This window comes from Cryptomeria japonica, chromosome 4, assembly GCF_030272615.1.
Source record: "Cryptomeria japonica chromosome 4, Sugi_1.0, whole genome shotgun sequence".
NCBI lineage: Eukaryota > Viridiplantae > Streptophyta > Pinopsida > Cupressales > Cupressaceae > Cryptomeria > Cryptomeria japonica.
Genome location: NC_081408.1, coordinates 189,664,695 through 189,688,953, shown reverse-complemented (window position 1 = coordinate 189,688,953; position 24,259 = coordinate 189,664,695). Strand labels below are relative to the sequence as shown.

At 39.9% G+C, this 24,259-nt stretch overlaps 1 protein-coding gene across 3 annotated transcripts in view; it reads left to right on the top strand.

Annotated features, from left to right (window-relative positions):
• The window catches only part of LOC131027782 (agamous-like MADS-box protein AGL65), a 159,831-nt gene that overhangs the window by 21,463 nt on the left and 114,109 nt on the right, over window positions 1-24,259 (top strand). Inside the window, exons 2-6 of one of the 3 annotated variants that reach the window (XM_057957870.2) lie at window positions 1,118-1,360; window positions 1,947-2,006; window positions 2,120-2,138; window positions 2,343-2,407; window positions 2,533-2,548. In XM_057957870.2, the coding sequence (XP_057813853.2) occupies window positions 1,344-1,360; window positions 1,947-2,006; window positions 2,120-2,138; window positions 2,343-2,407; window positions 2,533-2,548 (177 nt within the window). In that variant the 5' untranslated portion in view covers window positions 1,118-1,343. Of the gene's footprint in view, window positions 1-1,117; window positions 1,361-1,911; window positions 2,007-2,119; window positions 2,139-2,342; window positions 2,408-2,532; window positions 2,549-24,259 lie in introns of all 3 variants that reach the window. The other 2 variants (XM_057957871.2, XM_057957869.2) reach the window with 2 other exon arrangements.

The following is a 24,259-nucleotide window of genomic DNA, read 5'->3' as shown; positions in this document are numbered from 1 at the left end:
GGTTCCCAAAAATGGGGCCCACGGGTTAGGCAAGAACCGGTAACTGAGCTGAAAAGAATAAGAAGAGAAGATATCAATATCAGAATATTTATTGGCATTGGCAATCATGGATTTATGATTTATGATTTATCTGTTATCATTTATGTATCATTGTATGGGAAAGTTACATTGTATGTTTCATATTTGTATGTTTGAACTGTGAACATATATAATTTTGATGTTTGAAGTTTGAACATATATATATATATATTAAAAAAAAATAAAAAAATATATATATATGTACGGACGAACCTGTACCCGTACCCAAATTCTTTTTTTTTTTTGGCCGAATCCGCGAATCCGAACCCGAATCCGAACCGGAACCGGTAACTTAGAATGAAATGCAATGAGAGGTAGAAGGTATTGTGTGATTAGTTTTAGATGATTTAATTTATAATTAGAGAGGTCAGTTGTCTCCACACATTGCACTATGATATTGCCAACTCATTTAGGAGCACTGTGGGAGAACTGATGCCAAAGTGATTGGTCTCATGCATTGTATGGTTAGTTGTTTTGAGTCTAACATAATTAATGTGCTTGCATAACAGATTTGTTGAAATATATAGGATAGCTTACATAGGGATTTTACCATGTCAAGCGTAAAATAATCTCACTTAAAAAGATGCAATGAAAGGGAAATGTTGTTACGCAATCTTATTAGCTAGTTTTGTTATCTTCGACTAAGTGGTAGGTGAACTAGAAATTTGGGAAACTATCACATGCAAAACAAATATATAGTTCTTTCGACAATATTTATAAAATCAATGACCTCTAGGGCTAATACTTCTGTAAGGGCTATGAAAATATTGTTTCAACTTTCAAGGGCAAGCTAGTTTTGTTCTCAACTTTTTTTTAAGAAGAGACTAGTCACTTTTGTTGTCTGAAAGAAATGGCTTTTGATAAAATTACCCTTTTGTAATATAAGTTATTCTCTAACAACTGATAATGTAATATGTTTAATATATGCTTCTTTCCAAAGTTGAGAAAATGCTTACAAGATTTAGAAAGGAACTGCGTTTCTTGGTGGCTGCCACTCAGTATTTTTTCAACTTGGTTTGTGTCACTCAAAATATTGCAGGCGGTTGGAGCATAACAAAATGGGCATGATCACTTTGAAGCACAGTTTGAGGGGTTAGGAAATTCCAGGAACGAAGAAGAATAAAGTGCATTGTTTGTAGACACTTTCTTTTAAGAAGTTAGAGGGATGGATTTTGAAACAAATATAATCAAATGCTGAAGATTGTAGAGTGGTAACAATAAAAATAAAATGTGATAATTGTGAATCAGATAAAACCTACCAATCAATGAGCAGACAGATCAAGTAACAAAAAGGGATGCTCCAATTTTTAGACCTTTCTTAGTGCTCATTTATAAGAATTTGGTATAGGTTTTATGATGTCTTGTAATTTATTGTAGCAAGTTCAGTTTGACAGTATACAGGATGTTTTCAAACCAGTCATGATGGGTTTGTTGTTTCTTAGTTTATAACAGAAATTGAAGCAAACTTTTAACAAGTTAGAGAATTTTGTTGTTTCTTAGTTTTTAACTAATGACTCTAAGATGGCATAAGTAAACAAGTTAGAGAATTTTCTTTAGAGAAATTATAAGAAGGCAATAAATAGTGGAGCATTACAGTCAAAACCAGATTATTCAAATAAGTGCTCGAATTGCACATTGTTTTTGTGAATAAGTGCTTATGCTGTCAAAATTGAACGAAAGAAAAGAGATATAATTTTATTTATCTTCAGGAAATGTGTATTCTTCTTTTACCTTGTTATTCTACTATGCACTTGTTTTCTGTAGATGCTTTTATTCAAAGGTTTCAACTCATTTGTAAGTGTATATATTCTCCTAATGAATAAATATGGGCAGTCCCTTAGTGCAGAAATTTTGTTTTGCTATTTCAGCAACATGGAAGAAGTTATAGCAAGATTTGCCCAACTAACACCACAAGAAAGAGCAAAAAGGTATATTTTGATTTTATAAACTTGATAAAGATTTTAGGAAATTTGTGTACTTTGAAATTATTTCTATAATAGAAAGAAATACAAATTACTAATTTATATTTTTATTTGAACAGGAAGCTAGAAAGTCTTGAAGTAAGATCCTCAACCACCTTTCTTTCTTGATTAGTTTTTTTAGTATTCAACCTTTAGTAAGCATGTTATTATAAACGATTATTTTAGTTTTCCATTATGTTATCATATATGTTAGATGCAATGTAGCTTTTCATGGCGATTGCTTATTCAGTTTGGATGAAATTCACTTATGATACTAATCATGTTAAAACAATTGTATCTCAGGCACTCAAGAAAACATTTAAAAAGCTAGGCCATGATGTTAATATAGAAGATTTCTTGGGAGCTAGGTAATTGTTCATTCATTAAACTTCAACATTGTTGCCAATCTTATAGTTCTTTTGCTTTTTCTTCCCTTTTTTTAAAGAGCTAAGAAACTAACATTCATTATTTGTTTGTGGCCTTATTTTACCAGCAACCGAACAAATCAGGTAACTTCTAGTTTTTTCCTTTTTCATTCTTATTTTTCTTAATTGTGCAAACTAGATAGGTCTCTTGATTTTTGGAATCATTATCATCTCATTTGATGTGTAAGATGTAATGAACTTCATTAGACTTGGAAAATTAGATATATGTCAACGATTTCTGTTAAACTATACATATAACATATAATTATTAAAAATTATCAAAAGGGAAGAAGTTAACTCAGCTAAGAACTTGCGCTCTTGTGTTGCTAGACCTTCTCACACACCACAACTATAGGAAAATGTTTATGGGGATCCAAAAAATTGCATGAAAGTTCCATTCCCATACTTGGTGTATCTGTTGTATTCTTGGTTCCATGTTCATGGGTTGATTAGTGAAAGCTAGAAGCATGCACACAGATATATAGAAATGTACTTGAGCACGTGACACTTGGAATAACACTATCTAAATGAGCATACATGCTTGCAATGGATTTTCTTATTATTCAGTAACAAAGTAACTAATGAAAGAATCTATAGGTTAGGTGTTTGCTACGATGTATAAGTCTCCTAGATAGTCTTTATGGGGATGTCTTATTTTGAGTTTGACAATGTTGAGAAAAATGTATGGTGATGCTGGTGTAGAATTCAAATACCATTTCTTAGAGTTGTGCAACTGCTCACAACCTCAACCCATCACAGTCAAATAAAACTATGTGGTACAAGATTATTTTATGACGTGAGAGCACCGCCCTGGTATATATGTTCATGGGAATTCAGTTCGCGATGTTCATTTTGGAGGATATCCATGTAATGTGTCTAAAAGGGGGTGTTTGCATTGGAGAATGTCCTTGGAAGGTGTTTTTGGGGTTTTGTGCACTAAAGGTGTCAATCCCACTAACTCAACATAATTGCATGTACATCTATTACATTTTTTATGTGACACGTTTGTTCATTCAAATCAAAAAGAGCTTTTTACAATCTTTACAATGAGACCCATTGTGGGAGCAAACAGGTGCCATATATTTTCTTGCTACTACATGTCCAATGCTTTCTCATCTAGACCTCTTTTTTTTCATTATAATTTGATAAACAGATGATGATTCACATTTGGTGATTCGAAGCCCCCTTACCAATAAGTAAATGTCATACCACAAATGATAGGCAAAATGCTAAGGTAGCTACAAATATCTATGCACCATCCATGCTTTATTCTGTGCATTAAATTTGCCATTACATGCTGAAAACTGTGTATAAATATGTCTGCAAGGTCCAGTGAAAACCCAACAAAAGGTCCAAGCCAATACTATGCTCAATGATTTAAATGGAATGTTGTGGGTGTGTTTGTGCCATTAAACTACAGCTATACGAACTATTATTGTCACTAGTATAAGTCATTGTACCATCCTACAACATATATAACACTTCATTTCAATAAATCTAGCCCATTTCACAATGCATCCCTCAAAAGCTATACTAGAATTTATGGGGAAGTCTGCTGAATTCGGAATTAAAAATAGGAACATTTACTGCTAACATATATAGCACTTCATTTCAATAAATCTAGAGATTCTAGATCAATTAGCAATGCATCTCTTAAAAGCTATACTAGAATTTGTGGAGAGCCCGGTTGAATTCTGAAGTAAAAATAGCAACATTTACTGCTAAATCTGGCTAAAAACAAGACTCTATGGGTCCCTTCTTTGGCCAATGTATTAATTGTTTGGATTAAGTGGGTTGTCACTCTTGGGTAGTTAATGTGTCGGTTGGTTGACGGTTGTGTACCTCTCGGCAACTGTCGGGTCCTTTAAATATGTTGTGTACCGCCAAGGAAGGTAGTACGGTATAGTTGGGTCAATTGTAACCCTTGGTTGACCATCTCTGGTCTTCTTCTTTGTAATAATTGCATGTGTGAATAAAGATATATTATACTGCCATGTCTAGTATGCATTGTCATGTATATTATTATTTCTTGTATTTAATTTATTAGTTGTAGCGGTAAACATTTTGGTGTTGTTACCTTTAAAGAAATTGGGTCAGCCTTGAGTGATTCATGTCCCTAGACCCCAATAAAGGTGAGAAGAGGCCACAGGGTGCTCAAGACCAAGCGATTAGGTGATTCGCCGACCCTTGGCCGGAGGGAGCACAGGGACGAGTCAAAGCTTGAAAGTACCTGGAGTGTTGGGATGCTAGAGGTGGACGTGTATAGGACGCGTGCTTGGCCGAGAGTGCAAGGAAATCACCAGAACGTGGCATTCGAAATAGTCCACCCAGGTTTGCGACCCCTGGAAGTACCTGGAGTGTTAGGGATGCTGGAGGTGGACGTGTCAAGGACGCGTGTGTGGTCGAGAGTGTAGGGAAAACATTAGAACGTAGCGGTTCGAAGTCCCCGAGGTCCGACACATAAGGGAGTAAGCAGGCGAGAAACCAATTTGCGGGAACTTGTCCTTCACAGAGGAATCGAGAATAAGGGGGCTTGGGTTGAAGACTCCTCCGGTACCTTCCAAGTGAAAACAATGATGAACACCCAGGAGAAGCAAAAACTCCCTAAATTTATAGAGGATGGATCGGAGGATCCTGTATGGCATTGTAAGACATGTATGACGATATGGGAGGCAAGTGGCCAAGATGACCATGATTATTGGCTGAAGGCATTTCTTGCCATCCTTCGGGGAATCGCTATTGATTGGTACACAGACCTAGATGCTAAGGACAAGGCTAGGTGGAGTGAACTGAAGAAGGCATTCGAAGAGGAGTTCAAACTCCTAAGGGATGACAACGAGATCGTGGCTGAAATCTATGATACCAAGGGAAAAATGAGTGTATGCGCTTACAATTGTAGGCTCAAAGAATTGTTGAACAAGATGGAGAACCAGCTAGCCGATGGGTTGAAGAAGAGGTGGTTCATTGAGGGATTGATATCTTTGCTATGCAAGAAGATGAAAGTAGTGCCTCCGTCCTCGTACGCTAATGCTTACAATCAAGCGATGGACATCGAGAGTGAAAACAAGATCTCCTCTCGAGGGAAGAGGAAAAACGACAATGATGAAAGCACCGAAGGTAGCAGTGAGGAAGAATCCAAAACCGTATGAGCCCTTCGACGGGATATGTTGACAATGATGAAAGAATTGAAGGCCGAGAAAGGAACCAATAAAGAAAGTAATGAATTATGGTGTATTGAATGCAAAAGCAAGGGGCACACGAAAGGAAATTGTCCTAGAAATATGTTTTGTGAGATTTGCCAAGTGCTGTGGGCATTCAATCAAGGAGTGCCCATACAATTTGAAGACGAGAAGTACACAAGTTCTCTTCACACAAGGAGAGTCCACTCCGTCAGGACCACATAATGCATCGCCCAACAGTTATTGAGGGCCAAATCAAATACAGTATGACACCAAAGGACGTCTTATCATATAGTGTTGACAATGTTGAATGGGGACACTTTGTGAGAGACTGCTAGAATAAGAAAGACAACATACAACTATTGTGCAAATGGTGTGGACCTAGGAATGATGAAGACATTGACTGCTTGAGGAAAAATGGTATTAATATGTTGGATGTAGAGGAACAAGACGAGGTAGTTCTGGCAATCACGAGAGCACAGAGGAAGAAGACGATGTAGCCGGATGCTTGTACGGAGAAGGAATGACTTTGAGAAGCTAGAGTCGAAGTAGAACAAGTGTTGGCGAAGGAACGAGTAACCTCCAATGGAACTGTAGGTACGTCATTGCGGGAGTCAGAGAAGAACATAGTTTGGCAGGTGTTACAGACAACCATACCCATCAAGGTGGCAGACCTTCTTCAAACTATGCCGCAACTGAGAATGGCAATTGCTAACATGGTGACAACACAGTCATCCAAAAACAGTGTAAGCCACAAGAGGAGGAATTGACGGGAAAACCACCACCTGAAGGGAATAAGGTCAATGATCCAATGTTGCTGACGATGAGCATCAGGAAGAAGACGGTTGTCGAGATGTAAATAATGGGGAAGAAGCTGACAAACACCAACGTCGATGGAGGCTCGGGAGTTAATGTGCTGTTGGAGGACACTTGGAAATGTCTGGGGAAGCCGACACTCTGGTCACCGACTTTTTCACTTGGTAGGTGCCGACTAGCACGACATCGAGCCGTTGGGAACATTGATGGCACAAAAAGTAATGATTGGGACACAACAATTTTTCTTGGACTTTGTAGTCATCCTATTACAGGAGAAGGTGTACGATGGACTCCTTGGGAGGACTACCAAGGCAAATCATAATTAGAAGCGGAACACACTCTCGATCGAGAGTGATGGGAGGAAGCATGTCATTGACTTGAGGAACCAGGCGGTGAGTGAAGAACTGGCATCCTTCGACTCAGGAGTGGAGAGTTAGGTATGAATGAAGGGAGGAAAGGCATGGAACCCAACGATGAAGGGGTGCTCGAATTGGAAGATTTCTTTGAAGATGAGACGAGTTCTTTGAATGGTCTATTCCACTGGCAAATGGAGGACTACAAGGTATTTTCACCAACATGTAATTTTCTTGAAGCTACAACTCTTGGTGAAGAGCAACCGATGAAAGCATACAAAGTTATTAGGGATACATTTGATAGTATGAAGAGCAGAATATGTAATGTGGAGTGTACAGGTATTTGTGAAGGAAAATCAACGTCACAGGAAATTTATGGAGAAACTCATAATCCCAACTTCTTTGTACGTTAGTTTCAAGTTGCACCCATATGATAGTTTCATTCTACACTGGTATGATATTGCGTACGGTAGTTTTAGGTTGCACCGTATGATAATCTCATTTTGCACTTGTACAATGACATTGTGTACAACATTTTGCACCCGTACGGACTCTCTAGTATTCCATACAATGGCAATTTGCTTCATTCCACACCGTACGATAGTGACATGCAACCATACAGTCACATCCATTGAATTCCGTATGACTTCTTTGGTATTGTTTCCACATATGGCAAGGTGGTCATTTCCACATAGAACAAGTTGTTTCCAAACCTGTACGGCAGTCTGGTGTCTTGGCCCCTTGGCATTTACACGTACAACATCCCCTTGGCATTTGTCTCATACGACATAACTATCCCGTACATCATAACTATTCCGTATGGCATTCACCATGTACAACATTTTCGTACGATAGCTTCAACTCACACACCAGTCTATACTTCTGTCGTACGATGTATGACTCTCTTCACATTAATCTTTGTTTTCACCGTATGGTGTACAGACTGTGCGGCAAAATTCAATTTTGCCGTATGGTGTACAAACCTTCCCAACTGGCAGATGGACCTTGGTAACATCCTTATTGTCATATGACATAGACCACATGTATGATATACTTTAACTCTATTGTATGGCATCTAGACTAGATGCTTCGTACGATGCTCTTCAATTCTACCGTACGACGTACGGAAGCACTTAGCAGCACGCCCATTAGTTTTGTGGTATGGTGTACGGAGGACATTTTTGGTTTTGCCATACGGTGTTTGGGAAGCTTGCATCAAGCGGCTTTTATGGGTGAGGGGTCTGGTACATTGTGTGAGTCACTTGGCAGCAGCACAACGACACCTTGGTAGGAGTGGGTGTGACAGATACAACATCATAAGTTTAGTTCTCCAAGGCGTCCACTACTTCAACATTATAATTTTGTCTGTCCCTTGACCTTGTTTGGGGTGTTGCCCCCAAACCCCCATTTGATTTGGCAAGTACACTACAAGTTGGGGTTGTCCAGTCCAAGTCATTAGTCTTCTCGAATATTACTTGATGTTTACTTGTCGTCTGGAAGACAACTTTTTCTTTTGGGGGGGATGATGTAGTTGGCATAAAATGCCTATCGTTATGTTTGATAATATTTGTTATCTGCCAATGTATCAATTGTTTGTATTAAGTGGGTTGTCACTCTCGGGTAGTCAATGTGTCGGTTGGTTGACGGTTGTGTACCTTTTGGCAATTGTTGGGTCCTTTAAATATGTTGTGTACCGCCAAGGAAGGTAGTACGGTATAGTTGGGTCAATTGTAATGCTTGGACGACCATCTTTGGTCTTCTTCTCTGTAATAATTGCATGTGCAAACAAAGATATATTTTATTGCCGTGTCTGGTATGCGTTGTCATGTATATTATTATTTCTTAAAACAGATTGGGGATTTGGGTGGGCAAAGAAAGTGCATCAATTTGATCAACATCTTGCATCATTTACTTGATCAACCTTCCTAAAATTGTTCCCTCTTTCACATTTGGTTGGGGTTTTCAAGGGTCAATGACAGTAGGCACAAACTGATCGGGTTTTGTATGGGTCATTGACAATACTTGGAGCATAAGTATAACCTGTTTATTTAGCATTTCAAGGACTTTCTACTCATTCTCAACAACTTCACCCACCTTAAGACAACAATAACCTCCAGAACCCTAAGCACTTTCCTCAACTAGCATTCAACTCACCAAAACAAGGACATATCCTACTTGATAGGACTTTTAAGGGGCAAAGGAAGTGAGCTCAAGTCTGATCGAAGTCTTTGCCACCAATTGGCATGTTGGGAGAGGAAGGTCGGACTCTTGAGGGAGCATTGACTGAGAGAGGTCGGACTTTTGCTAGGTCACTGGCTGTGCTTAAAAGTAGTTAGCCTTGTTTACTCAATCACTTCCATTCATCAAATATCAAACATTCGTCCTTAGAAATGCTCATCTTTCTTAATGAAAGCATCCTCATCATAGATCAGACCTTGGAGGGGCCACTGACTAAGCTTGGGAGAGATCGGACTTTGGAGGAGGCACTGACTGGAAAATTGGGACTTTTGAGGGGTCACTGACTGATAGCTAAGAAAGTTCGGACTTTCTGGGGGTCATTGACTGATAGCTAAGGCTAGGCGGGGGTTTTGGGGGGTCACTGACTGTGACTTAGCCAAATTTTCGAGTAGTAGCACTCACCTTGCCAAGTCAAAGGTTCCTTAGTTGTTATTAAAACCTTCTTACACAGTCTATGTCTCCATCTTGCATCAATCATCTCGATCTCATGATTGATCTCCATACTTGCATTGATTGTCTCTATCTCAGATGATGATGATCAAATGAAATGATCATCATATCGTTCATTGCCAAAGTTTGAGAGCTAACTGACCTTAATTCATCCTAAAGCAGGAGATATGACTTGATCACGTCTTGGCAACCTAAGATACTATACCTCCTCAAGTGAAAGCTTAATAGCTAAAGACACCACAACTAACCTAGAAAGCAGAAAAAAGTGGGGGTCCCCATTTGCAATAGGGCAATGTGTGAAAATGCCAAAATAGTTCCTCCATTCTCTTTAATTAGCTAGTGATAATTGGACCCTGCCTTTTTTATAATGCTCATGGGTTTGCCTTATCATGTTTTCATAAGTGGCATCTTTTGTCCCTATTAGGACACTAATATGGCCTTGTTTAAGTTAGTGGTATGTATATTGAAAATTCTTTATTTAGCTTTTTTGTGCTCTTTCTCTTGTTCGCTTCTTTTTCTTCTCTTCTTCATATAGATTAGAAGTTTTGTGCTTCATTATAGTGTATGTTTCTTTCTCTATTCTCCTTTATATGTTCGATGGCATATGACATAACTATTTGTGATTTCATTGCTTCAATTCTTTTGGAAAAATCAAAGAGCATCTATTTGGAAAAATCAAATCACTAAGGTAACTTTGTTACAATACTTAATATTCCAACAAACCCCCTTAAGGTTTTGTTGTGACCATTTCACACATCGCCCCATCGCAAATGGGGACCCCTTTTTTTTTGCTTGTTTTTCGCTTGTTTTCGCTTTCGTTTTTAGGGTTTTGTTAGTCAGTTAGTTGTCTGGATTTAGGGCTAAGCCTTAGGGTTTTAAATTTTGCCTTTTCAAGCCAAAATCCAGTCGTTTTGAGAGAGCTTTTGAGCTTCTTTTCTAGAATGCAAATTTTGAATGCAATGATTTCGCCAAAATGGTCTAATTTTCAATTGGAATGTTCATGCAGGGCTTAAATTTGTCTAAGTGTTGACCGTCAATGTGAATTTTTGTCTGATTGAATATTTTGACCAAATTTTGACTTTTTTGAATTTTGATCCTGGGCATTGGAATTGATTTGTTTTCGCCTCGTGAAATGTTAAAATGTGAAAAATCTTGTTATTTTGGCCTGTAGGAGCAAAATCGCTCCTGTCCCTCAGTGAAGGACGGGAGCTCATTTTCAAATATCTCATTGTCCTTGCAGAGTCCAGACAAATTTTACGTTTGAAGTGATGGAGAACGGCGAGACCTTTCCATTGAATATAAATTGAAGATTTTCATGAGCACAGAAATGCCTCCAGGAGGAAAATCGCTCCTGTCCCTCAGTGAAGGACCGGAGCTACAATTCAAATTTCACCTTGTCCTTGCAAGATTTTGATGACTTAGCAATTCGAGGACGTCCGAAGGAAGATACTTTGCCAAATGAATATAATTTGAGATGCAAAAAACGAGGGAAAATGACCTATATTGACTAAATCGCTCCTGTCCCTCTCCAAGGGACCAGGGCGAGGTACCTTGTAGCTCTCGTCCCTCTCCCAGGGACCAGAGCGATTTCCTTCAGTTTGCAAAATCCAGACAAGGGTCAAGGCAAGTTTACGTTCAAAAACAAAGGAGAACATGAGATGAGCGCATTGAATATAAATTGAAGATTTTTGGGACGTCCATACCAGTGTTAAATGCCTAGTTCGCTCCTGTCCCTCAGGAAGGGACCAGAGCGATTTTTGATATAATTGCCTTTTTTTCAAAATTACAAACAATGTCAAGGCATGGGCGGATAGAGTGAAGAAGGACGAATCCGTTGAATATAAACTTAGAGCATGGCAAAGTGAGATGAAAGCCACAAGGGAAGGATCGCTCCTGTCCCTCTCCAAGGGACCAGGGCGATGATGATGATAATACTCTCTACGCAAGTTCAAGGTCGTCCCTCCAAGGTTCAAGGCCGATCCAAGTCAAGACGAAGGGTGGCGAAGACATTTTAGAGCATTTCCATCAAGCGCAAGGTTGCAAAGGTCATCACATGGAAGGATTTGCGCTCCAAGACCCAGATCGCTCCTGTCCCTTGGGAAGGGACCAGAGCGATATCTACATAATGGCGTAAATTTCAAAAGGCAAACAAGTTTCAAGTTACCAAGAGGACTTAAAGGACATCATTTCACGCAATGAAGATGATTGCAAGTTGGTACAAACAAGAACAAGCTCGCAATGATGAACTTCGCTCCTGTCCCTCAGGAAGGGACCAGAGCGATATTAGATGTATTGATCAATTCATGCAAAATTCACGTAAGGACAATATATTGCAATGTTCTGGAGGGTCCATGGTATGACAACAAGGTGATAAACAAGAGTTTTAAACGTCCAAACATTGCTAATCAAGGTAAAATCAAGATCGCTCCTGTCCTTTGGACAAGGACCAAGGCGATACTATCAAAACACTCACGTTCCTTCAAAGATCAAGGCGAAGCGAGGTTAGGAAGTGCAAAGGACGACGTTTGAAGGACATTGCAAAGGAGATCGAAGTTTAAAAGTCGCCCAGATCAAGGAGAAATAGTGGATCGCTCCTGTCCCTCTCCAAGGGACAAGGGCGATGGTCCCTTTAATGCATCCAAACACATAATAAAAGCAAATGGGAATAAGCGCAAAAGAACACAAGCATTGATATTTCGAAGGTCAAAGATACAAGATGAACATGAAGACATGGAGATAGCTCCTGCCCCTCTCCAAGGGACAAGGGCGATGTTAGATAAAACACATGACATTCTTTGAAAGTCACGTTAAGACAAGGACGCACAAGGTTCTAAATGACGTTTGGAAGATGATACAAGGAAAGGATCGTACCAAAATGGAGAATTTCAAGCAAAAAACTTAGGATCGCTCCTGTCCCTCTCCAAGGGACCAGAGCGATAATGGTCATAAGATGCATTTGCTCGCACAAGAAAGGCAATCAAATTCGAAGGACCACCAGATGATCGATTTGGGACATGGAAATGAAGGAGTTGAACGTTGAAAACGCAAGAATCTAGACCAAAATCATGGATCGCTCCTGTCCCTCTTCAAGGGACCAGAGCGATGAGGTACGTCCCTTTATTTTCATATTTTTGGCGCCAAATTAAACAATTCAAATTTTCTTTAAATGCTAAATCAATTTAAAAAATTGAAAATCCATTTTTTATTGGTATTTAATATGGCGTTAGACATTTATTAATTATTTTGCCTTTATTTAAAATCGAAATTCTCAAATAAAAAAACGCAAGGCATTAAATAATTAATTAATTAATTAATAAAAAATCAATTGGAGCGCTCATATATGGAGGTCGGCCTTGTTATGTCATTGCAAATCATTTAAAAATCGTTTAAAATGGTTTTATTTTTGTTAAGTCGGCCTAAGGGGTGAGGGATGAATGCGCTATATAAGGGGGGTGGAATTATCATTTTCTACATCATTATTTTACCTTCCTTCATGCGAATTGAGAAGAGGCGAATGTAGTGCGAGTTTCATTCATCCAAAGGTGGTGCGATTTCAAACCAAAGGTGGCGCTAGTATCATCTTGCGTGGAGTGCGAAGTGTGTTTGGAGAGGTGCGAATTCCATCCAAGGTGGCGTAAGCAATCAAAAGGTGATGAGAATTTGAAGATCCATCTAAGACTACACTAAGGCGAATTTGCTAAGGACTTGGAGATTTGTTAGTGCGAATTTGAAGATCCATTTGAGACCACGTCCAAGGCGATAATTGAAGATCACATTCTCTCCAGAGGTGGCGAAGTCAAATTTGAAGAGATCATATTGAAGATTATCTTTATACCTCAATTTTGCCTAGGCAAATTTTGTTTTTGCATTCTAGAGTTAGCTCTCTGTCGAGGTATGGCGATTTAATTGTTATTGTTTTATTCCTTCATCGTCATATTTCAAATTTTGAAATTTTGATTCTTGAATTTCTCTTAGCTCAATCGTTTATTTTAGGAAATGATAACTCTAGAGACTTATCATGAGGTTTCCTAAAATCTATCTCTCTTATTTACGTTATTTATTGCAAAATCTATTTCTTATAATGAAATGTTGTGTAGGTATGGCGACCCCAAAGGCGGGAGCATCCACCAGTCGCTCGGCTCTCATGAAAGAAGATCAGAAGACCGAAGAAGTGGAGACCAAGATCGTGTCCAAGTGGAGCAACGTTGGAGATACAAACTTGGGGAACTTTAGCACAAAGAAGTTCCGAGAGGTCCCTTACATCGGCAAGCCATCACCTGTCGCCCGGAGAATAATAGAGAGTGGCATCATCAAGGCGGCCGGTTTTCCTCCAGCCATTCAGTGCCACGAGTTGATGATCGAGTGTGCTCGTCATTACAATCCACAGTCCAGGACAATTGTGTCCAATGAGGGAAACACTTTGGCGTACCTTTCAGAGGAAGCCATAAGTGAAGCTTTCCATCTTCCAGAGCACAGGGACATGATATACAAGAGCATTGAAGGAGCCAGATCAGTGTACGATGATGATCCAGATGCTTGCCTAAGCATAATCAACAAGAACTGGCTACTCAAGAGTCGTCCCCGTCTGAGCAAAGTACCGAACACACCGCACAGGATTGATTTCCAAGAGGAGTACAGAGATTTGATTACTATGCTCAACAGAGTTACAGGAGCACCTCATGCCTTCTATTTTGAGAAATGGATGTTTTATTTCATCCAGGTGATTGTTCAAGGAAAGGGTACAATACATTGGGCTAGGATAATTAGCCATTGCTTAGACGTACAGTTGAGAAGACTCAGGGCTACTAAGTCCTTCCACATGAGTTCATACGTCATCTATGCCTTAATCAGGAGCGTTGAGTACGCAGGACTACCTCACAGAGGAGTGATTGGAAGAGGACCTGGCGAGGTCAGAGTTTGTGAATCCTATACCTACTTGCATCATCCACCAGGGAAGAACTACAAGTTAGTCAATGATACTTTCACGATGAACATCACAAGGACGTTGCAAGGAGGGATTCACAACAGATTATCTCAGGATGCCCAGGAGTTAATCAAGAGGTACGGTGCTTGGTTCATTCAGTTTCCCAAGTTCACTTACATTAGAGTGTATGGATGTCCTTTACCTCCATACATGTTGCCGAGGTACCCGACAGATAGAATTGTGTTACTTGAAGTAACAAGGCAGTTGGCAGCATATGTGAAGGCATTCAGACACAGACATCAGAATGGAGTTCAGGTACCTATTATTTTGGGTAATTCAGTTGAGGTATGTCCCAATGTCTCAGCCATGGATGACGCAGAGAAGGAGTTAGCCTTGTATCCTTTTTCATCTTTTGCTTGGAGGAATAGTTTTGATCCACATGGACATTTAGAGGAGACGGTCGGTAGAAGATTTAGACATGAGTACCAAATTGAAGATTTTATGATGAACCTCCTAGATGATCTCGAAGTGAAACGAAAGATACATTCTAGGTTGCCTTTGGATTTCATCAGGAAATGTAAGATTTACAGAGTGGCCGACCAAGCTCAGGACAACGGCAGGCACATCCAATCTTCATATGATAGAGAAAGCAAAACAATAAGTTTGAATTGGAATGAGCCCGAGGCCGTGGATTTAGATGATTTGATGGCACCAGTCTTGTCTTGTACTCGCAGATGGGTAGACGTTCAACATCAGAAGTTGAGAGAACAAGGCATAGCTATGTCTTTTACTTTGGAAGAAAAGCCAGCCGAAGGTGGAGCCAGTGTTAGTGAAGGCAATCCTAACCCTAGGAATTCAGGTGAAGGTAACCTTCGATGTGCCAGTGAGGGCAATCTCCATTCGAGAGGTTCGAAGAGAAAGGAAAGATCAGAAAAGAAAGAGCCTTCCAAGAGAAAGCAAAGTGTCGGCAAAGATCAAACACCAGGTACTTCTTCCAGACCAGAAGATAGAACAGTTCGAGTGGAAGAGTCCATGGAATCGATGGTACAGAATGATAGACAGGAGGAAGAACAGGCACAGCATGTTTCATCCGATGGATCTCTCCAAGACTATGATTTAGATAATGATAACGAAGTAACATCTCCTCCCAGACAAGAAGAAATAGTACACAAAGAAATTCAAGTTCAAGAGACAAGATCAAATATCCCAGATTGGTTGAAGGAAAGATTGACTAAGGTGATCGTAATTGAGGACGAGGACAGTGCAATTGATTTAGAGAGCCTTGTTGGACGTTCACATATGACAACAGAGAAGAAGAAGGCTACAAAGATGTCCAAGATGATTCGAGATGAGACTGGATCTAGAAAACTGCAGATAGCTACACCGGCAGCAGACAAATATGAGGGTGAGATCCTAGCAGAAGACTATCATATACAGACTATTGAGTTGGGACCATCCACAGCAGAGCAGACTCTAGATGATGCCACCGACACATTTGAGGCATTGAAGGACAAGCTTAGAGAAGAAGTAGAAAAGAATAGAAAGCTTGAGAGAGAGGTCGGTGCATGGAGGACATATTTCAGTCACATCAATGAACCTTTGGGACGTCAGGATCCAGTTAGATCACCATTGCAGGCATTGCCCCTTCAATCAATCAATGAAGCAGAAAGATTCAGGAACCTGGTCCAGCGTACATGTGGTTGGATGGATAGATCTCACACGGTGGCCATTGAGTTTGTTACAAGGATGTCGAAGATCACCCATCAGGCTATCCAAGTTCTTGAGATTATCCACAGATTGATGGCAACAGTAGCTGCATTTGCCCATACCAAGGACGTTGTCATCCCTGTCTTGAAAGTTATAAGACACACATCCAGAAGAATTTTAGCGCAGGAGAGGATCTTAGAAGGTGATTCTCACAGTTTGTTTCAGTGGTCAACCTTACTCCATATAAAGAGTGTTCTCTTCAAGGACATCAGTGTTAGATGTGGTCAAGTTGAGGAGGTGATCAATCCGATCCAGGACAGAGTATTTGAGGTACTTCGTACCATTCTTGGCAGAAGGATCGAGGTCGAGACAGATGTGGATTTACAAGAATTTGAGGATAGAATCACGATCATTTTTCGCAAGGACGCAGATGTTACAGATGAGCAGTATGATCAGATGTATGCCACCATGCTCCTGATTGATAGAACAAAGGAACTTGAACCTACTTGGGACGCAGCTCTTCTGGATGCATTTGATCAGGTTATCCACTTAGAAGAGAGTATCAAGAATCTTCCCGAGATTCCAAGCACAGAAATCGAAGGAATCGTGACTAAATTCATTGCATATGCTAAGAAAGAGAATTGGAAAGGGAATAAGATTCTAGATGAAAGGTTGTTACAGATGACATGACATCTTATTTCTCATTGGTTGATACCTCCTAGATTTTTGTGCCAAATTTAATATTTGGCTATGTATTTAATGTTGTTCAGTAAAAAGGAGGTCATTTGTAACAAACCCTAATTAGGGTTTAGGTGTCATGATCTTGTCCATTGATTTGCTTTCAATCTGGACCTTTCATTGTAACTGGGGATGCTATTTATACCCCCATTTTTCATTTCATTTAATAATAGAAAAATAGTTAATAGTCGAATAGTCAGGTAAGAGTGAAATAGAGAGATTAGAGTTGTAAGCAATTTTATTTTGTAGCAAGATTGAGTCTTGAAGAGAGAAGTTCAAGCAATTGTTGTATATGATGACTTGGAAATCAATAAAATATTGAAGTTATGGTGTTTTGTTGCAAGTTTCTTGAGTTGTCTTCATGGTTGTTGGATGTACTTGAATCACGCTCAATCAAAGTAGTTTGTTAATTTGAAAGACTAAGTGTGAGATTTGATATTTGGTGGGATTCGCAATCCAAACCACTAGCTTCTTGCTGATTGTAGGAACGCCTTGCGTGGTCGACTGGAAAACACTTTGAGTCCTTAACCTTCAAGCATTTTTGCATCTAGGATATGTACCTTCGTAGTAGTGTCCTGGGTCTTTGATGCATTGAACACCATTATTACCTTAGAAGATCGCACTAATTTCAGTTGAGTTGTTATCTTATGGCAAAATTGAAATTGGTTGAGTCTTGCCAAATCTCATTCATGCTAAGTCGTTCATAGGATTAGACTAGATTAGACTTACTTAAACCCTATCCTTTTTCCATTTTTTGAAAGTTCCTTTTAGATTAGTAAAATCTTCGAGCATTTGAATCCGTAAGACGCCTTGAAGGAGACAGCAAATCACATCATACCACTAAAAAGCTTGTCCACACGTGGAGACCCCACTAAAAGAACCTTGGAGTCCATCTAACTGATCCTTTTCGCAGATCTTCAGCAGTTAGAGACTATTTTCTCAAGAGAGGATAAGATACCTATTGGTATTTTATTCTGTGTATGATTGTGTATGAAATACACGTCAACAGGTTTATATTTCATACAACAAAGCATGCTGATTGAAACAAACAAATACATATTCATTAGAAGATTTCTTTTGAAAAAACAATTCCTACATTGGGTGGAACTCCATCAAGCCGTCAAATAACCCTCAAAAGGTTGTAGCTTCTGAGTTGAATTCCTAAGTTTTCAGTTTAGTGCCTCCCTAAACTCCCAAATCACAAATCTCCATAATTAGTTACATCCATAGTGCTGCAACAAGTTGTCTCATGACCCTTAGAAAGGCATAATTCCCCAAATCCATAGATTCCCAAACTATTTCGACATCAATCGATATTGAGTTCAGTAGATCACTTCTTATCTTCAAAAGAAAACTTTCACAATATATGCATTCATCAGTTTTGTCAGCATCAAAAAAAGCAAACAAAAAAACATATGCGTCTCATATAAAGCACCATCTCAGAGTGAGAAGTTTGCTTGAGACAATAAAAGTTCTCTATCCTCCAATTTATCTTTGTTACACTTTATTCACTTAATATTGCATGTAAGTCTTTCGAAGCCCCATTAAATGTAGCATGGATGGCTCCAAAATTACAATTGGATGACACAATTAAAAACTTCATTTCAAGATGTTGGGATCAACCATCAATGCTCTCATTTACAAAGTGTCACCAAAAACTTTCACCAATTTATTAAAAAATGCCAAAATTTCTTATATCTTCTAATTTAATGTATAAGCACAAGTAAATCCTGAAAATATTTTAATGTTCTTCACCTTATGAAAACTCAATTACGTATGCCTCCCAAGTTATTCCTTACGAACTCACACATGTCAGTTTTTATAGGAAATTTAGATATCTTAAAACTTCTTCCTATTAATTATTTTCCTCTTCTTTTTCACCTTCTTTCTCTATGCCTTTATCAGGGCATACTGCTGAAACTTCTTTTGCTACTTCCTCTTGTTTATCTTGCAATGGATTTAGAACATACTCTTCCTCGTCTTTTATTATGCTATATGTATTTTGCCTATCATTATGTACAATTTTTTTATTATACAGCCATGGTCAACCCAACAAAACATGACATATATCCCTAGGTACTATATCCCATACAATTTCATCCTTATATCTACAAATCTGAAAATCAACATTACATTGCTCACTTACCCATATTTGATGATCTCCTTGCAACTAAGAAATATTGTAAGGGTTAGGATGCTTTCTTCTTTTCAATTTCAACTTCTCGACCATTTCCAATTAAAACAGTGCGAGACACACAATGAATTTCAAAGAATTGATTGATTTACAGAATGAGCAAGACGCTCATAAATAATACAAGAGTATTTACAAGAATAGCAAGTTTCTAATAAGAAACTGCTGAGAAGATTGTAGAAGATCTTACTAAAATAGAATATACACTATTGAGCATTAATACTAAAATTAACATTAGTTTAATATTCTAATACCCTCCCTTAATGCTCAATCTATTAACTACACCTATAGACCCCCTGAATTTTACAAATTTATCAGGATCAAGGGGCTTGGTGAAGATGTCTGCTGGCTGCTCTGAGGTAGGAACATACAGCAACTGGATAGATCCGTCTTCAACCAGCTGTTGAATATAGTGACAATGAGTTTCCACATGCTTGGTTCTTTCATGGAAGACTGGATTCTTGGCGAGTTTGAGCACTCCTTGATTATCACAGAACAAGGGAGTTGGACCTGCTTGGGAGACATGCATATCCGCAAGCATTCGTTGAAGCCAAACCGCCTCACAAGATGCCTTAATTGCTCCCCGATACTCTGCTTCTGTCGAGGAGAGAGCCACTGCCTGTTGCTTCTTACTAGTCCATGTGACAGCACCAGATCCCAAACTAAACACATACCCTGCTGTAGATTTACGGTCATCAATCGAACCTGCCCAGTCAGAATCTGTGTAACCACCAAGTGTAAGATCAAAACTCCGAGTGTACAGAAGTCCATAATCAGGAGTGCCACTCACATAACGCAGCACACGCTTCGCTGCTATCCAATGATCAGCCTTGGGAGCTGTCATGAAGCGTGAAATGTAGCTCACTGCAAAACTGATGTCAGTTCTAGTGGCAGTAAGATAGATGAGGCTGCCCACTAGTTGCCTAAACAAAGATTCATCCACAACTGGTGAAGATGACTGAGCTGAAAGTTTGAGCCCGGGTTCCATAGGAGTAGAGGCAGGTTTGCAATCCTGCATTCTGAACCTGTCCACAAGACTTCTGGCATACTTGGACTGAGAGAGAAAGATACTGTTCTCAGTCTGCCAGACTTCAACTCCTAAGCAGTAATGTAGAAGTCCCAAATCTGTCAATCAAAGGTGCGACACAAATCCTGTTTGATCCCAGTGATCAAATGTGCTGAACTGCCAGTAATGATTAAGTCATCCACATAGACAACCACAAATAGAACATCATTACTAGTATGCTTGATATACAGGTTTGCATCAGATGGACTCCGCTGAAAACCATGATCTGTCAGGTACTTATCAATTTTCATGTACCAAGCCCGAGGAGCTTGTTTCAGACCATAGAGTGCTTTGACTAGTCTACAAACCTTCTGTTCTTGACTAGCAACCTTGAATCCTGGGGGTTGCGTCATGTAGACTTCTTCCTGTAAGTCACCATTCAGAAAAGCACTCTTGACGTCCATCTGATGGACTTTCCAACTGAACTGGGCTGCCAAGGCAAGAACGAGCTGTATGGTGCTCATTTTGGCTAGAGGAGCAAAAGTCTCCTCGTAGTCAATGCCTTCTTTTTGTGAGAACCCACGAGCAACAAGACGAGCCTTATACTTGTCTAGGGTTCCATCAGCTTTGTATTTTACTTTGTACACCCATTTGCAGCTAATGGGCTTCTTCCCTGAAGGAAGATCAGGAAGGGCCCAAGTGTGATTCTTCTGAAGACTCTGGAACTCAGCTTCCATAGCCTGTTCCCACTCAGGTATACCTTTAGCCTCTGAATATGTCTGAGGCTCAAAAACACTGTGTATGTTAGCCATGAGAGCAAAATTGACTTTATGCTGCTGTTTGCTCTTATTACGGGAGGTTCTACCCTCAATGAGCTCAGTATCCTTGAGATCACCAATGGTCTTGGCCCACCATTTAGGTCGGAGAGTAGAAGTGCTAACATCTGGAGGAGCTGGAAGAGGCTCAGGATCAAGAACATGAGCAATAGGAGGAGGATTATTCTTCGGAGGGAACTCAGGTAGTGCATCATCGAAAATGGATTTTGCATCATCCCTCCCATCAGGCGAACCGAATGGAAGAACACTGTGAGGCTGATCCTCAGAACACTGCTCAGAAGAAGGGGACTGAAAGAATCCTCTGTCTTCATCAAATACAACATCACGACTGAAGATAAGACGTTCAGTGTCTATATCTATCAGTCTGTAGGCCTTATGGTGATCATTGTATCCTGCCATCATGAGTTTCTGACTTTTGGAATCCAACTTGGAGCGCTTAGCATTTGGAATCCAAACATAGGCAACAGAGCCAAAAACCTTCAGGTGGCTGATCTTAGGCTTCCGACCAGACCAAACCTCTTCTGGAGTCTTCCCCTTAACAACCTGAGTAAGTGAACGGTTAAGGAGGTAGATAGCAGTAAACACTGCTTCAGCCCAATACTTTTTCGGAATACTCCTGTGTTGTAACATTGAACGAGCCATCTCAACAACCGTACGATTGTGACGCTTGACAACACTATTTTGCTGAGGAGTGTAGGGTGTAGTCAACTGGCGGTTGATGCCATGGGTATCACAGAAGTTGGAGAATGCAGAAGATCAAAATTCCCCCCCGTAATCTGTCCTAAGAGTAATAATGCTACATCCAGACTCTTTTTCAACTAAGGACTTAAACTTCTGAAAGATACTAAATACATCTGATTTGCGTTTAAGAAAGTACACCCACATCTTTCTACTAAAATCATCTACAATAAGCAAAAAGTATTTGCAACTAGTAACAGAAGATGTAGTCATAGGACCACAAATATCAGCATGAAGTAATTGAAGTACCTTAGATGCGCGCCAAGACTCTCCATGTGTGAATGCAGTTCGATGCTGTTTGCCAGCTTGACAGGCGCCACATACTCCAAGATGCTGAGTCTGAATATCAGGTAACCCTGAAACAAGTCCCTCCCGAGATAGCTGAGAGAGATACTGAATGTTGAGATGTCCATATCTCTAATGCCACAAAGTGCTGAGAGGGGAAACACGAGCTGCTAGAGCCACTTCAGGAGAATCACCGGTGTCAAGAAGCCTGTATAGGCCATGATCCTCTAGACCAACAACAACAGTAAGATGAGTCTCCTGATCAATGATGGAACACTTGTGAGCACTGAACACCACATCTAGCTGAGGAGAATTCCTCATAATCTGACTGACAGAGAGCAGATTCAGTTCCATACCAGGAACATAGTACACATTCAGGAAGATGAGATTCTTGCCATTAGACTGTATCTGATCAGTACCTCTGCCAACAACTGTATACTCCTCACCTCCGCCGAATACAATGGAATCACTGAAAGATGAGAAGTCTGTAAACTAGTCACGCGGATGAGAAAAGTGACGTGACGCACCAGAGTTGATGTACCAAGCAGAAGACCTGGCATGATCTGAAGACCTCTTAGCCATAAAGGCATAAAAGGCAGACTCCTTCTGCTCAGAATGTTCAGCAACATGCGCCTTCTGGTGTGACCCTCCCTACTTCTTTTGTTCAGAAGCGAGCCTCTGACGGCAATCTTTCTTCATGTGGCCGTACTTGTGACAGTAATTGCACTGCACATTCTTCTTCTTAGCAGCATCCTGTGTCTGAGAAGAGCCTTTCAGCTGAAAAGGCTGAGAGGACTGAAATTTGCCTTTATCCTTGTGAAAGGATTTTGCTGTAAAGGCATTTTCCGAGGAGGCTGACGTAGTACTACTACCAAACTGTTGTTTCCAGCGATCCTGCTACAGAAGTTTGGTGCACAATTCTGAAAACTTCAGGTCAACATTAGTTGAAGTAAATATTGAGGGTCTCAATGAAGTGTTCATACGATTTCGGAAGACTTTTCAGAGTGATTACTACCATGTCTTCTTCCTCCATAGTCCAACCAATAGCTTCGAGCTGATCTCGAATGTCCTTAATCCGCGTGAGGTGTTCCTGTAAGGACATGCGTTCGTCCATCATGATGGAGAACAGCTGATTCTTCAGAAAGAATTCTCGGCTCTTGTCGGATGTCTCATGCAATTCCTTCAGATGCTTCCAGATGTCAGAAGCTGTCTTGCCGGAAGGAATCTGCGGTAATTGATCATCAACCACGGAGAGTTTGAGAAGCATAACTGCCTCCCGATTGCGTTCATCAAACTTATCTTGATCTGCACCAGGTGTACCAGGACTGAGCTCTTTTCCCAAAACAAGTTGGTCAAGACGCCTATATTCAAAAATGGTCAACATACGCTGTTTCTAGATGTTGTAATTGTTTCCAACATCAGGTTGGTTAGAGAAGCCATTTGCACGTTTCCCAAGGCACAGAAAATGACAGGAAGAGACAGGTACAACTGCAACAAGCATGGATTTCAAGAGAAGTACCGGCTGATCCGGAAAAAACTGATAGGTGCTTGAAAGCTGAGAGGAAACCTAGAAGGAATCTGAAAACCAAATTCAAATCCGTTGGCTCGAAAATCGAGGCACAAAAAACGATGCACCCAGAAAAGTTGGACAACTACCCAGATTAGGTTTCGAAAAAACCACCAAGAATTTGCAAGAAAAATTTATTTTCGATGGGAAACTGAAGGTAAACACCTTAATCGAAAAATTCAGAGGGTCGTGGGAGCCATGGAATTCCCCAAAAAATTGCAGAGGTTGGATCTGATGCCGTGCTCGGATGGAAAAAATCGCGCGGACAAAGATAGACAGACCACCAAAGGAAATCGTGATCACAAATAAACCCACACGCACAGGCACAAGAGACGAAGTCGCGCGGCCAAGGATGAAAATCGCGATTTTCCTACACAGCAAATGCAGGCGCCTGGAAAACGCGCGAACCGAAAATCCGCGGTTTCAAAAAAATCCGACCACAACAGGCTGAAACAAATCCGCGATTTTGTGGAAGAAAATTCCCCAAAAAAATTCGAATAGAAAAAAATCCTTAGATTTTTTTTTTCAAAACAATAGAACTAAAAATATTCACACTAAATTTTTTTGCTTTGAAAAAATTTCGAATTTTTAAGGAACCAGGCTTTGATACCATAAAACAGTGCGAGACACGCAATGGATTTCAAAGAATTGATTGATTTATAGAATGAGCAAGACGCTCATAAATAATACAAGAGTATTTACAAGAATAGCAAGTTTCTAATAAGAAACTGCTGAGAAGATCGTAGAAGATCTTACTAAAATAGAAT